This window comes from Zootermopsis nevadensis, unplaced genomic scaffold (genome assembly GCF_977971745.1).
Source record: "Zootermopsis nevadensis isolate Lab colony 2312 unplaced genomic scaffold, Znev_1.0 Znev_ptg000002l, whole genome shotgun sequence".
NCBI classification, from domain to species: Eukaryota; Metazoa; Arthropoda; class Insecta; order Blattodea; family Termopsidae; genus Zootermopsis; species Zootermopsis nevadensis.
Genome location: NW_028259134.1, coordinates 7,297,456 through 7,313,667, shown reverse-complemented (window position 1 = coordinate 7,313,667; position 16,212 = coordinate 7,297,456). Strand labels below are relative to the sequence as shown.

At 38.5% G+C, this 16,212-nt stretch overlaps 1 protein-coding gene across 3 annotated transcripts in view; it reads left to right on the top strand.

Annotated features, from left to right (window-relative positions):
• The window catches only part of LOC110839438 (small G protein signaling modulator 1-like), a 94,649-nt gene that overhangs the window by 41,998 nt on the left and 36,439 nt on the right, over positions 1 to 16,212 (top strand). For 2 of the 3 annotated variants that reach the window (XM_022083619.2, XM_087348561.1), the window contains exons 4-11: positions 2,980 to 3,142; positions 8,482 to 8,673; positions 9,776 to 9,843; positions 12,203 to 12,345; positions 12,684 to 12,824; positions 13,381 to 13,505; positions 14,320 to 14,397; positions 15,834 to 15,901. In XM_022083619.2, the coding sequence (XP_021939311.1) occupies positions 2,980 to 3,142; positions 8,482 to 8,673; positions 9,776 to 9,843; positions 12,203 to 12,345; positions 12,684 to 12,824; positions 13,381 to 13,505; positions 14,320 to 14,397; positions 15,834 to 15,901 (978 nt within the window). The remainder of the gene's footprint in view (positions 1 to 2,979; positions 3,143 to 8,481; positions 8,674 to 9,775; positions 9,844 to 12,202; positions 12,346 to 12,683; positions 12,825 to 13,380; positions 13,506 to 14,319; positions 14,398 to 15,833; positions 15,902 to 16,212) is intronic. The other variant, XM_022083621.2, reaches the window with a different exon arrangement.

Genomic DNA, 16,212 nt, shown 5'->3' with positions numbered 1-16,212 from the left:
CAATGGGTTTTTTCCCCCGAGTTCCCGGTTTTGTCGGTCAAAATTATTCCCCCGCTGTTTCAAATTCATTCACGTATTATCTGGAAGACGGAGAATGGGTCCATTAGCGGCAACAGTTCCTTTGAGACATAATCTCACCTCCCCGTAACGGTAACAATAACGAAACATGTCATGGGGCATGAACGAAAGCAATGCGTCTAACGCAAAGTATTTGTCACGGGGCATAAGAAAGTAGTTAGTCTAACGCAAAGCATTTGTTACTGGGCATAAAAAGTAGCACTTGTAACACAAAACGTGTGTTATGGGTCGTGAAAGAACAGTGCGTCTAATCCAAAGAATTTGTTAGGGGGGCATGAGAGAAAGCATTGCAACGCACATGAGGTATGTTGAGATATGGCATGAGAAAGATCTGTACGTCTTCATATAACTTTTCCGCTTGCTGAGCGCTCCACGGGTAGACACTTCGTGTCCATGTTATGAAAGTCATACCCCATTTTTAGGGTCTGAGCGAACACTGTTCCTGCTTCGTTGCTTTCCTTGTTTCGATTACAGTTTATATATATATATATATATATATATATATATATATATATATACATACATACACACACACACACACAAACATACACGCACGCACACAGAGGATGAAACGAAATTCACGCACAAGCTCTCCATAGTGTGATTCATTGTTAGAAAATAAGTCAATAATAATGTACAACATGTGTCCCGAGACTCATAGTTTTCGAGATACAAGTCACCATCAAATGGGGTAACCAACTTCTCAGCAGTGTTGTTTGTCACGACGATACATAAAGAACGTTGTTTGGTGTGTTCAAGAGACGCAATGCACAGCAGGTCTCACTTGTGCCCGAACGACCATGGAATTCACACGCGACGAATACTGCTACATGATCATAACCATCGGTGCTTTTAACTGTCCAGCTGGTTATGCTGCACGGGAATAAGCGCTACGTAATCCTGGTCGACTTCGTCTAGACGCTAATGTGTTTCGACGCCCCTAGCAGCGTCTACGTGAGAGAGGACATGTAACAATTTACGGCGAATGTGAATGCAGGTCGCTACGGACTGTGCGGAAGCCATCCAATGAAGACGTCATACTTGCAGCTGTGGAACGAACCATTGAGAAGCTCATGTGTTATCGCACGAGAATTGGGACTAACCAAACCAAGGGTCCTCGACGTAATTCTCGACGATCAATTGCATCCATACCACTACACGCGGAGCGCACATCTGTTTCCAGACGATAGTCTTCTACGAATACAGTTTGATGAATAGCTACGACATGAACACAGTGTGGATGAGCTCATTTTACACAAAATTTTGTGGACAGACGAAGCGTGTTTTACGCGTGAGGATGCCTTCAACGTCCACAACTCACCTCTGGTCACGCGATAATCCTCATGCTAACCGCGAACGTGGGCATCAAGTCTGCTTCAGCGTCAGCGTTTGGGCTGGTATTGTCGGGGACATTGTCGTGGGCCCCATCTGCTACCTGACAGGCTAACTGCTCAACATTATCTTGATATTTTGGAAACTTCTTCTGGGGCTGCTTGAAGATGTGCCTCTAGGTGTGCGACACAAGTTGTGGTTTCAGCACGACGGAGCTCCAGCGCAGTGTGGGGAAGATATCCGGCAGTTGTTGAACGCGACATATCCAGGAAAGTGTATTGGACGTAAATGGACAATTGCATGGTCTCCTAGGTTGCCGGCTCAACTCCGGTGGATTTTTCGTGTGGGGACGCCTGAAGGAGCACGTTTATGCAATCCCTTCTAGGTCTATCGAAGATATTGTGTCAAAACTTCAAGGAACTGTGACAGTGGTCGATGTCGTGGCGTGTCAGATAGAATGCCTACGGCACACTACGGGCCCTTGTCCACGACAAGAATTTTCGCCGTCCGCCGTTCCGATAGATTTACCGGGTTGGTAGTGATACATTGTTTCATATGAGAGTTTGTCCACGAGCCATCACGGCAAATCTACCGGTCCGGCTGCCGGATGCAGCACCGGATTCCCACTGTAGAGACGGCAGCCGGACGGTGCATCGTGTTCTCAGTGGGACATGCATTAACATGTCTATGTATCCACGAGCCGGCGAGCTCGCCGTCAGTCATCATCAGTTGGTCTTGAGAGAGCGTGCAAGTTTCATAGTCTGTAGTATTCTTTATTTTCTTTGCAGTTCCGCATATTGGTGTCTTCATGTCTCAAATGGATGCATAAAATTGTCAGTAACTTGTCAAATGTTTCTTTTGACATTATAAAGAAATTAACATGCTTTGCGTCGTCCTGTCGTAGTTTTTCAAACAGCGTACTAAATGCACCAAATTTAAATCGGTCTTGCAACACAGGATGCACCCAATACCTTCTACGTCGTCGCTGTTTCTTTCTGTAAAAATAATATAGTGCAATGAGGGTGCATACATCCGTATCCCTTCTACCGCACCCGTGCACAGACTCACCTCGACTCGAGTGAAACATTTTCCGCGCGCCTGCCGTCTCCGTGGACAACGCCACCCGGTTTTGTCTACCGGCCGGCGGACTTACCGTTCCGACAGAAATTCTTGTCGTGGACAAGGGCCCTACCGCCTGCAGTGAAATGGACAGCGGCCACTTCGAACACCTATTGTAACCACGAGGTACCCATGGTTTAATCATCTGATTGCTTGCGGCATTTGACGGTGACGGTGTATCATGAAACCTTAACGTCACAGGACATATGTTGTATAATATTTTCAACTTGTTCTTTGATAAGGAATCACACTATGGAGAACTCGTGCGCGCATTTCGTTTCGCCCTGTGTGTGCGTATGTGAGACATCAAGAGTTTCGTGTTAAAATTGCAATATTGGTGAAACATAAGATATATTCTGACAATGCACACATTGAATTAACCACTATCACCACTTTCTGTTGATCTCATTGGTGATATTCTAACTAAGCCAGTGAACTGTGTGTTGAAAGGTGCTGTGGAGGCCTGCCTGTCGCAGGGGCTGAAGAGAAGAGCACTCGGGTTGTTTAAGACCAGCTCCACCACAGCGCTACTGCATAAGGTAGCGAAGATTTTCGAGCCGGCGGCCATCATCTCCAGGAAAATCCAGGAGATAGAAAACTCCGATCCTAACAGGTATGAACACAGATACTGAGGTGTAGGCCTACTCAAACTGAAAAATGTCCTCCAGTAAATGACTTAACAGCTCTTCGGTAGCATGTTGAAGATGGTTGTCAGACAGTCCGTAGTATTCCAGGAATTTACGAATGTGTTCGGCAGTCCATTACGCGACGTACACATTGTCGCGTCGAAGTACAAGGAGGACATTTGGAACAGTTGTTATAAAAGTTGGAAAGGAAAAGAGTGACCTAACTCGGAAAGAACAAACTTTTCGCTTTTGAAAATTTTTCTTGTCGAGTTTAATTTATAAAGCTAATATTTATTTCTCTAGTGTATATCGTAACTCACAATTTCCATCGTCGTAAAGTCACTAATTGTTAGGAGGTGACAAAAAGCTTATTTTTAGTTAATTTATAAAATTTAGGAGTTATTCAGGTCATAAATGGACGATGAAAATATTTTGTTCCTGGGATGGAAAAGTTTATGTTAATAAGACTAAAAACAGAGAAATCACGAAGGAATGTCGACAGTGCGAAACTTTGATGTAACACAATGGAAAAATGTACGAGTCGAAACTATGGAAAGAAACAGGTCATTATACTGTGTAATTATTAATTTGTAGTTTGTGCTAGTCTCTCTGTATAGACAAAGCATCTGAAGGAGGGAAGGTGGCGGATATTCTTCCCAGAACTTTTAATAAGGCTGCATGTTGTTTCCTATTGATGTTGGTTTTGCGTAATAATCTTTTCTAGCACTACAGTCTGTTGTGGACTTTGGGTTTCCAGTACAATCTTCATTAATTATTGAAGGTTCTTAGTCAGTGCATGTCAGTTCCTAGATCTCTGCTGAAGTCATAATACTAAACATCCGCCCGATTGGGATTTCAGTTGTACTCTCTTCTCAATAAATTTTGTTTTTACGGGATTGGATTGTCAGTCCAATGCCCAACCCCCAGCATGGCGGACTAGGGTGTCTCTTAGTCTGGAACCTCACTCTTGACCTGTCCGGCTTGAAGACGGAGACACCACCGAGGGGCTACCCGAGTATCATGAGTGCGTTGTTATCCCATTTTAATCGAATCAATTAAAATGCATATCCTCCCACCCGTCCATCCTTTAAATTAAACAATTATGACCTTGCTGCCCACAATGTTTAGAATTTACGCTCGCTAAGTGTCACAGGATTCAAGTCTAAATCCAGTTATTATATGAGACAACGTAGTTTGCCGTTTGAGTTTGGCTTGCTACACGTTTAAAGACTCCGCCTTTGACTACACTTTAACAGGTCTAATTGAATGACATAAAATTAATTTATCTAATTAATTGCTAATCTCACCCCACACCCCTGAAATGATATCGCACGATAGAATTCAAACAACATACAGAGTTTATTATAAAACTGAGTGATATAATCAGATCACATCAGGCAACAACGACAGGAAGGCCCATTATGCAAATTACTACGATTTCATTTCATTTGTGATATTTTATTTGACCTAAGATACTAACAAATGCCGCGCTCGTCCCATCCCCGTCAGCTGTGTTGTAACGACTTTATGAAGCCTCAAGATGCCTCACTGCTTGCGTCATACATGTTATCGGTCACGCGTTCTGATGTGAGTTCATGATGACATTAATTTGGGATAATTGGGGGGTCGAAATTAAATTTACGTAAATACAGGACGGATATGAAGTGAAAGTAACGATTGGATAAAACTGGGAGCCAGCAGTGATTACTGACAAGTTAATTAACACTTAATGTATTGTGTCTGTGTCGGAGGGTAGGGAATCCATCTACAAGATAGTGTAAAACGGCCAGGTTACTGACAACCACAACTAGTGAGTGACACCACGGCAGTTTGAAGAAAACAGTTTTATTAAGAAACTGGCGATGGTTACTTTAGCACTTGCGTAGTGTATTAACTATCTTCAGATTCATTTACACTTGCCATGGCTTTTGTGATCCTGATGGCCACATTTTAAAAATATATCACGCGAACATTTTGGAAGGTTTAAATTTTGTAACAGAATGTCAAATACACTAATTGAAACATGAATGACGAGAGTTTTGGGCCATTCCATTTCACAGTCATAATGAAGAATGGTCTCAAATGTCAGCGTTAAATATCGTGCCCCATCCCCCCAATCAGATTTCTAGTTGAAGAAATCGTCAGCAAAAATGTCTTGACTCTTATTGGTCATTTCAAAGTGACTAGTTTCAAGAGATTTTTACAAGCAATTGTTCTGTTCGCGGAGCTTTGATATCGAGATTACAACAGACTCCTTTAAGCTCCGAACATTGACATATTTTCTCTACTATAATTTATGAGTAACGTCATGCTTATATGTTCTTCAAAATGACTTACATGTTAACAGAGAATAACGTACAGTCAAACTCGGTTATAACGAGATCCAAGGGACCGAGGAAGAGTGCTCGTTATAAACGTTACTCCTTATGTACACTGATTGTCAAAATTTGTCTTTTCTCCCCTGCCATTTCAATGTTAAAAAATAACTGAATTTAACACAGCACTACAATACCTAAACCACAGAAGCAAAATTATTTTTAAAAATTTAAAGTGTTTGTCCCAAGTTTTAAAAAGACATATCCGCTCACAAAGATTTGAAATTCCACTGAATTCTTCATTTCGACTGAGTTTGAAAGCTGAAAGTTTCACTCTACATTTGCCCTGATACCTGAGAGCCCCCGTAGACCCTCGGCACCCCCGCCACGCAGGGTCTGCGGGTATTTTCGCTACACCACTGGAACGAGGGCTATGCTCTTCCTGAGTAGCGTCAAATTAAATTAAAAATTAAATCCGTGGCGTAACAGCTCCAGAGAGCCAAAGCCGAATAACTTGACTGCTGGCCTCACGTTCACATGCCTAGGCAGTGGTGAACGATCATCCAACCAGATATGGGGCGACATGTGGTCAGCACGACAAACCACCAGCCATTGCTAGCTTTCCTGACCGGATTACGCTACTCATTGTAGCTCCCCAATTTCCTCACGATGCTGGGTTGGCACTGGTCCCATACATTGGTCGAAAGCTCATGAGAAAATTTCTTCTCCCCCGAGACTCGAACCAGCGCGCATTCCGTATCGCCGGTCCGAGGCATGATGCCTCAGACCGCGCGGCTACGGCGCGGGACCTTCCTGAGTAGCGTACCGCACTAAATGAGATTCTGAGAACGGAAATCAAACCAAAGACACTATGAATGTCGAATGTAATTATCGTTGCAAGGCTTAGAGATTGCTGCGGGCAGGGATGTGGAAAGAGCCACTGCTCGTTATAATGGCTTTAAGACTTGCCAACCAACCAACTCCTCTCTGTTGGCTCGCAATAGCCGAGATCTCGTTATGACCGTGCTCGTTATAAATGCGTTCTGTTGTATCTAATTAACAAGATTTTCCCCTTGAAGAACTACAACATTTTACAACCGTAACCGTTAACTATTAGGTCCCGGGCCTTGAAGAATAATGAACACTCTTATTTACGTTTAGTTACCAAAACCAGAATATGTTACAATACCAGCCCCTTGGTCTGTGTTATAGCGAAAACGAGACGCAATATTGCTGACCGTCAAATCTCTCATTGAATCTGCTGGTTTACAGTTGCGCTGTTTCTTAGAAGCTACATACCAGCGGTCTAATATTTCACGGTTCCTTCGCAACTAACAAACAAGTACTGTGCTTCTGAAAATCAACTGCCGTTAAAACAACGGTGACCAAAAAGCTAAGTGAAGTGAATTAACGTATAGTCTGATAAGACTAACAGTAGACTGTAATAATGTTTATATGACGAGAGTGTATTTACCGAGGCTGTCTGATGGCATCAGGGAATAGTATGAACACGAATTGAACATTAATAAGTGAATTAAATTTGTTTGACGTAATTAAATACATAGACCAAATTGGCAAGTGCCACGTGCCCCGCCAGTGTTTATGTCATCGGGGTTTATTGGCCTACACAGGCGCAACTTCGTTGTTACGGCCCAAAGGCAAATCATTAAATCGAGTCCCCCCCATAGTTAAATTATATATATACACACATATCCATATACAACATAAAGTCTTATTTTACTTTTAAGAAAGTAACGAAATATAAAGTTTATTCGATTTATTTATATACTATGCTCACATAAATCATGACGAATTATTGAATTAATGATGTTTAAAAAGAATTCACGTTTACTTTTTTGTATGTCGAAAACAGGAATTATAATTTTACATCATCACATTTAAAACTAAAACTAAATTATTGATTAATTATATGCATCCTGGACAAGGCGCATGGCCACATGCGCAATTTACGAGTTTGCTTGAGGTTTCGACGAAATTTGCGTGTGCTGTAATAAAATATGAAAAGTTCATCGAAAATCCGCCAATAATACTTTGTTTTTTACTTTGCTTTTGTCATAGTCATATTATTAATTAATAGAATTTGATGTTGTCATGGAAAGATGGCTGCCTTCTGGGTTGTATGGTTTACCAGCGTTTCAGAGGTCCTTGCTGCCTCCATCATCAGGGTGATGGTCGCCTGTGTTACGTCATAGGCTTGCATCGGAAACCCCTGTCCTACTGTCGATGTTGTTTCAGCACGTATACGTTTTTACAGTTTTTAACATGGCTGTAATCTGTATGAGATGTGTAATGTCAGTGGTTTTTATGATTTTAATAATTACACATCAATATAATTATTATACTATCCTCAAATTCAGACTTAATTTTTTAACATCTGATAGTAACCTACTTGATATATAATATTATGTACTGCAGCCATGATGAGAAAACTAGATCCAGCTTGAGGCTATTTATAGGTTAACCATTCCTGGTCTAAGTTTATTCTTGTGTTTGCCCAGTGATTTCCTTCCACAGAAGTATTGAAATCACTCGAATTTTTCATAAACATTATTATTTAGCTTACAGTTTATCTTGAACTCTATTTTACATCTTAAGTAGGCCAGTCAAAATTATTACTTGTGCTGAATATAATTTTTGCTCATACAGGTTATATAAGATAAAATGTAATTAGTTTAGTTTTTGAGGTGGATGTTTTTATAATGTATTCATGCATTTCATGTACTATAAGGTTTTCTTGAGAAGTTTAGTAAGATGTTTGAATGACTTTTTATAATTGTAATATGATGATGAATCATTATATATCATTCCATAAGTTAATGTTATATAGTCTGAGCTAAAAGATACCATAATTGAATTAGCCGAAGATAATTAAATATGTTATTCTATAAGAAGTGCAAGTTTGATTATATATATACACTTCATGATTTGTAAATAAATTTTTGACAGTGAAGTTCCTTGGAGGTGACAAATATGATTTGTGTTTTGATCAGGAGATCCTCATCAAGTGGCGACAGCACAAACCGCCCACCAGTGACTGGGAAGCCACCACTGCAGAAGAAGAACTCTGCTGGTGGTGTCATGACCCCTGCTGGGCCGCCAAGCCCTCGTTACTTGTGGATACGTCTAGCACTATTTGAAAAGCAGCTAGCCATCATCATTGACTACCTTGTACAGAACAGCAGGTACAATAATGCTAATTTACAACCTCAACCCCTGAAACTCAAATATTAAGGTTTTATTTAATTGTTAAATGTTGTAAGACTTGAGGTTCTCACAGCGGTGAATATGAAGATTTCTGTCTTCTGGGTTATTGCGCTGTGTAGTCTGGTCGATGTTAACCAACGTTTCAGAGGTCATACTGCCTCCGTCATCAGGGCGATGAATTCTTCGCCCTGATGACGGAGGCAGTATGACCTCTGAAACGTTGGTTAACATCGACCAGACTACACAGCGCAATAACCCAGAAGACAGAAATCTTCTTGTTAAATGTTGTTTCTCACTTTAAGGGAAAAAAGTCCTAAGTATTTTTTTTGGATCTAGAGAGGTTGCTACATTTTATTTTTACATATTAATTTAAATGTAACAGTTGATGATTTCCAATGATCATCATCATGGGTGTGAGTCATGGACACTTACGGCATCTCAGCTGAAGAGATTAGAGGCAGCAGAAATACAACTACTGAGACCACTCGCAGGACATACACTTCTTGACCACAAATGGAACGAAGACATTCGTAAAAAGTCGAATATAGAGAGCATCACCAGTATTATCAGCGCATATAGGAAAAATTGGTGGGAGCACGTGACCAAATGCCTCCACACAGAACCCCACACAGACTACTGCTCTACGAACTATCGGGAAGAAGGAACATCGAATGACCGAGCAAACATTGGAAGGACCAACTATGATTAACTCGAGGAGATGGAATAGGCCCAATGGCCTAATCCATAAAGTTATTGATAATGATGATGATTTCTTTTGTATTGTCACCCCCCCCCCCTTTTCATTGTACCTTTAGAAGTGTATATGAAAGCTGCCTAATAATACTAGTATTTGTAAAATAGAACATTATACCATCTAGATTCATTACTGAGCATATGGCCAGTCATGCAAAACACACACACACACTTGCACATGTGCACAAAGACACAAACAGATTTAGTCAATTCTTAATCTAATACATGTGTAATATGTGCATGCACCATGTGTACAGTGTAAACACATGCATATATATCCATCCAACTTTCATATAATTCTAATAAAGTGTATTTTGATTATTGCAGTAAATACTATGAAAAAGATTCCCTAGTTGCAGATTCTGATTTTGGCTCCATTCTTAGTTCTCTGCTTGGTAAGTAGTTTAAGTTTAACATTTGGGTATAGGATACATAATACAAATAAACATTATTATATTTTTGTAAATGTATCTACTAAAATCTTATCCCAAAAAGGAATTAATTTATTTTATGGTAGGCTACCTGTTGAAATTGTTAAAAGGACGATGAGGAGCAATACCAAATAACTTTACAGTGCAGGTTCTTAAGTAGCAGATAGTTCTTCAGATGGTCAATGATATCCTCTGATTTATATAACTGTGTTCACAAAAGCTTGTATTTGAATTCTGTTCTGAGCCACTTTCATCCAATATGCTTCATGTTACTAACTAAACTAACTCATGGAGCAGAGTCGTTCTTGAGGAAAATAGTATGTTTAGTTAAACAAGAAACTAATGGCTCTTTTATGAAACCTGTAGGTTCATTACCATGTTTGCAAGAACCTTCCATTAGTCCCTATCCTGAACCAGGTAAATCCAGGGGATGGCTGTCTTCTATGTTGTAGCGCTTTGTAGTCTGGTAGAATTTTACCAAAGTTTCAAAGATGCTTACTGCCTCTATTACCAGGCAATGGAGGCAACAAGGACCTCTGAAATGCTGGTAAACTTCTTATCTGACTACACAGCACTACAACCCAGGAGACAGTTACCTTCAGACTTACTGCCATGAAAACATCAAATGCTACAGAAAAATCCAATCCATAACCACCAACCTGATTTCCATAAGATCCACTTAAACATTATCCTCCTATCTGCACCTAGGTCTTGTGAGTTGTCTCTTCCTTTCAGGCTTTCCAACAAATATTTTGAGCACATGTATTTCATGCATCCTACATGCAAATTATGAAACTCCTAATGAGGAGTTTTCTCCATCCCTTTCTCTCACATCTCTTTTAGGTCCAAAAATTTTCCTCAGAATTCTGTCCTTAAGTTCTGTCCACTCAGTTCTTCCCTCAGAGGGAGAGATCAAGTTTTACTGTCATATAAAGAACAGATAAAATTATATAATTGCCTGTTTTGATAGTGTGTGGAAAGATCAGTGATTTTGATCTTAATGGTAGCATGTATTTCCCAAATTTAATGTACTGTTAGTTTTATCATGAAAAAAGTTAAATTTTGTTGTTGCTGTTGTTTCCACATACGTACATAAACATTATCATATTTTTATATCATATTATTTATTGTTGTGCAAATTATTGGGAAACAGCAGAATAAAATATCTATTGGTGAATGCCATTGCTGTGCAGCAGTGGGACCCGAGATCACATTGCAGCAGAAACAATCTGAGATTGTTGTTGGCAGACATATATATGTTCTTCAATATGTCTGTAATCCACAGAACTATTCCATCTCTAGAGCAAAATGAAATTCAGTTATTTTAATGCTGCTGCTGTTATTAGCTGATAGATTTGAGACAAATAATTGAAGAATAATAAACACTGAGTATTCATTACATTAGCAACTATAATTATTATCTACTAACAGAGATTAAAAACCTTGCAGTAATTAACAATAGTGTACAGACTAAGTAGGATCTGAAGTTGCCACATTGGCAAGTATGAAGTCTTCTGAGTTGTAGCACCATGTTGTCTGGTAGAAATTTGCCAACTCTGTAGCATAGCATCGCAGTGTGTTATGTAGATTCTTGTTTATTTCTGTCACTTTCATACACACACACACACACACACACACACACACACACACACACACACACATGCGTAAGTTTAAAAATTCCCACAGACAGCAACACTCTGACCTCTTCCATCTTCCCTAATAGAACAGACAAACACACCATAGCACACATCATTCTGCAGCAATATATGACAAAACACACAGCTCAGGTGAAGTAATATTCCACAACCACATTTCATAGACACACTTAAAACACGCCTAGTCAAGTAATTTTACACATTCTGCTTACAGATTACAAAAACACATCCAGACTCACTGAGCGGTGCTAACATTTTTTTGACATTTTTAACTGTTTTGACTAATTTAAAACAAAATGTTTAATCCATAATTTTTATCTTTATTTGTGACATCAGTCCAAGAACTGAGACTGACAGACTGTGAACTGAGTGTGTGAAAATGATGGACAGGAATACATGATTTACCAATGTTTCAGAGGTACTTACTCGTTTATCACAGGGTGATAATGGAGGCAGCAAGTTCCTTTGATGCACTGGTAAATCTGTACCAGAATACATGGTGTTGCAACCGAGAGACAGCCATCGTTGTATACTGATTACATGTAACATAAATGGAGAGTTCATAATGACAAAACAAATATGAAACCTTTTATTTTCATGTTTATTTACTCTTGTATAGATCAGTAAAATGTTATTATTATGAATAAAAGATGGTTCTTATACTTCAGTTGGCCCTTGTGCATTGGATTACTCCAAAACAAAAACACAAGACCATTTCTGGACAGATCCACCTGCAGATGAGTTAGTACAAAGGCATCGTATCTCCAGTGGCCATGCCACTCCGCCCTCCTGCCGGAGACCTGCCCTCAATGTGAGTGATGCTGGAGGAAAATGCCTCAGCATTTCCAGTCTCTAAACCTGCAGATAATAAACTGGAGACACTTGGTTTCAGATCAGAAACCAGTACTGCTTTGGGCACGCACTTGAACTTAAGTGACCAGTTCTCATCAGATTAAAAGAACATACAGAAGTGTCAGTTTTTTTATTCATAATAACTAGATCCAATTTAATATGATGATACTGTTATAAATAAAATAAACAATTTCTGTAGTAGTATTATAGTAGTTTATAACATATCATTAACAATGGAAGTATTTTTAGCTTTTGATTTTTCAGTCTTCTAATGTGTATACACAATGATTTATGCAGTTCCGACGCAGTTTGCATGCTGTCAGCTCAGAAGAGGGTAATCGCCACATCCCCCTTTCAGCTAAAGACTATGTGGAGTCCCTCCATCAGAACAGTCGTGCCACGCTGCTATATGGGAAAAACAATGTTCTTGTGCTGCCTGTGAGTTGCTAGTGCTTGTAAAGTAACATGTTTTTGTGTGATGAATTATAAAATTTAGCAGTAGTTATTGTTCTTAATAAATCAGTATGTCCAAAGGCACCAACATTTTGTAAGCTGTTCTTCTCTGCCAGTACCATCTGAGATCCATACATATTTTAAATATGCAATCAGATTGTAGATTTTCAGTTAAGACTAAGTCACCTCAGTGCCTTTGTTTTGAAAAGAATTAACCTATGATTCTAAATAATATTATCATAACCATGCAGACATTTATTTCATGGTTTTGACTAACAGACAGTATATAATTTGGTGTGAAGTTGTATCATTAACATGTATACAAATTTTTTGTACAATTTAAATCTAAATTTTATAAATAACAAATACAGTAACAGTGTGAATATTTGTGGTCATGCCTGACAACTTTGAACCAATGATAATCTATATCAACAGGTATAATGCCCAGAAATATATAAAACTGCTTTGTAAAAGCATTAATTTGTGGTGTCCGTTAGCATTGCTGTGAAGTTAACAGTTCTGTTGCTGTGTCTAATTGCAGAAAGACATGACAGAACCCATGCCTGGTTATTTATCACTTCACCAGACAGCACACTTGCTGACTATTAAGTGGACACCGAACCAACTCATGAATGGCTATTCAGAGACTGAAATACAAGACAAAAGGTGTGTATTTTGCTTCTACACAGTGTAGATGAGTAAATTCCAACTGTAAATATGAGATTGTAATGTGTTAGTGTACAGTGCATCATCCTGAATATATGTTTAGTTTGTTACGGTTATTTAAGATTTATAACAACAGTCTCACTATATTAAATCTCACCATAGTTTAGTCTGAATATTGTTCAAACTAAAATATTAAAAAAACATGTCCCACTATATGCCATATAGGTGCTGGGGGGGGGGGGGGGGTATGGCTCTTACTCATTAACCTCGGCACTAGGTGGGGGTGAGTGGTTAGCGTCATGCCCTGGCTGCGCTTTACCCCTGGGAAAGGAACCCATTGGACAGGAGGCTGGTGGACCCCAGAGCCGATCTGGATGCAGAGGCTAGAGAAGAAATCCTCTGCCTCTGTCAGGGATCGAACCCTGGTTGTCCAGTCCGTTAATGTTTAGTTAAATATTTTATTACAGAAATATAAATCTTAATCCTGTGTGATAGTTTATAAATCCAAAGATGGGTTAATATTTCACATTATAATTAGGAATTTGCTGTACTTAAAAGCCTAGTTTCCTTCAGTAGGTAAGGAACATAAGGTATACATTGCTATGATGGCTGTAAACATAATGACAAATCACTGCTTTATGATAAATATCTTCTGCCTACATGAAATGGTTATTCTCAACACAGTTTACACTTTCATGCCTTAGTTGTACACGTATTTTCTTTACACTATATTTTAATTTTTTGTGTTATTTATTATTTGTTATATTTTAGTCATATTTTATTACACACTATTTTGTTATGGTGGGATGCACAGACGAGGCAGTTTACCAGGGATACAAGCTGCTAGGAAGTGCCCCCTGTATCGACGTTCTTCCACTCAGACTCAGCTTGTGTAAGTGGAACCATATGATTTAGGATGCTTGAATTCTCCATGTAATTTTTTGAGGTACATTGATTCTGGAGGTCTGGTGGAGGCAGTGTGCGCTTTCTGTTTATGCTTTCTTTCATAACTTTTAACTTTGTAATTCCATTGTATCCTGTCCTTAATAAAATGAGGCACAATTGAGGGCTGTTATGCATGTGTATTTATGTTCTGGATTTGGCATCACAAAATTCTGCACATAAATATTTAACTCAATAATCATAACAGAGTTACCTTTTATGTTTATTTTGTTTCTATGTGACAAGTCTGGTAAAGGCTAATATTCAGATAACTATAATGAGCACATAAGCATGAAGTCAATTTATTAAAATGTTCAGGTATTATATAGCATCACAGTCTATTGTATATTGTCATATGTTTTATTTGTCCATCATTTTTGTAGTAAATCAATGAGTTATAATTATAAACTATAGTGTAAGTTTTTATTATATTTTCCTTGACTGAAACACACAAAAATTGAAGTGTAATTCTTATAATAATACATTTTATTTCATTATAAAATTAGTCTTTTATATTTAAAGATGTATATTACTTATTTAGTTTGATTTTGATAGAGGAGTTCTGATTTTTGTTTAACTCAGAATGTTGATTAAAATGTAGCTGAGATTGCATTATTACTGTTACAAGATGCTTTTCAGAAGACAGGAAGTGACAGCATTCATTTCAAGTATCTTTGTACAACAGATCTGATTATCTTGTATCATATTAAGTTAGTTTATCATCAGCTGAAACCTGATGACCAATATATGCATTTAGTAAAGCATTGTTGATGACAGCACTGACAACCTATAAAGGCCTCAGAAGCAAATCAAGGAAGATGGTGTTATGGGGTTGCTGCCTGTTTTACATGAATACAGACACCACCAGCTACTTGATGACTTCAATGAGAATTAAAAATCAAAATAAAGGGATATATATTTTGATCTTATAATGCATATTTCTGAATTTAGAATAAAACCAAATTACTATTTATTTTTATGGCATTGCATAAAATTGCTGTATATTAAAGCCCTAAGTGGAGGCAGAGAAGAAATGTGCATGTAACTAATTGATTTATGCCATACCAAAATGTATTTACAACCTCTATTTGCTGTGTGCATCCTGGGTTCTCTGTGGTCCAGCTGGTTGTGTCTCTCAATAGTGTGGCTTTAAACCATTAAATTGAACCCAGTCAGCAGCCCCATAGTGTATGAGTTTATATCTGCTGTTCCACTATGATAAATGCTAAACATCTGGTGCTCAGATTTATTTGTTAGTGATCTGGTCTTTGTAGAGTTATCATAGGCTGTTTTCCGTCATTGTATCTGTAACTTTCTTTTAGTATCAATACAGTTTGTAATTATACGTTTCTGTTTCTTTGAAATTAATAATTTGTATTGTTATAGCTTATATTGGGACTATGCCATGAACGTGCAAGTCGATGAAATAGTGTATGTTCACTGTCACCAGCAAGGTAAATAATGAACATACATGCATGAATTCTGTGTTACAAATATAATTTAGACACAGTTTTTAGTCATTTAGAGATTTGTTAGTGTACTAATATACCTAAAAATTCAATGACATGATATATCATTAATTAGTGGATTAACTTCCATGTGAGAAAAAAAATCTTGAGTGCTCTCTCTCTCTCTCTCTCTCTCTCTGTCTGTCTCTGTCTCTGTCTCTGTCTCTGTCTCTGTCTCTTTGCACTCTGGCACTTAGTAACTCTGTATATTCCATTTGTAACATCTGGCTTTAAATTGAGGTGTAGTAGAGTCCCAA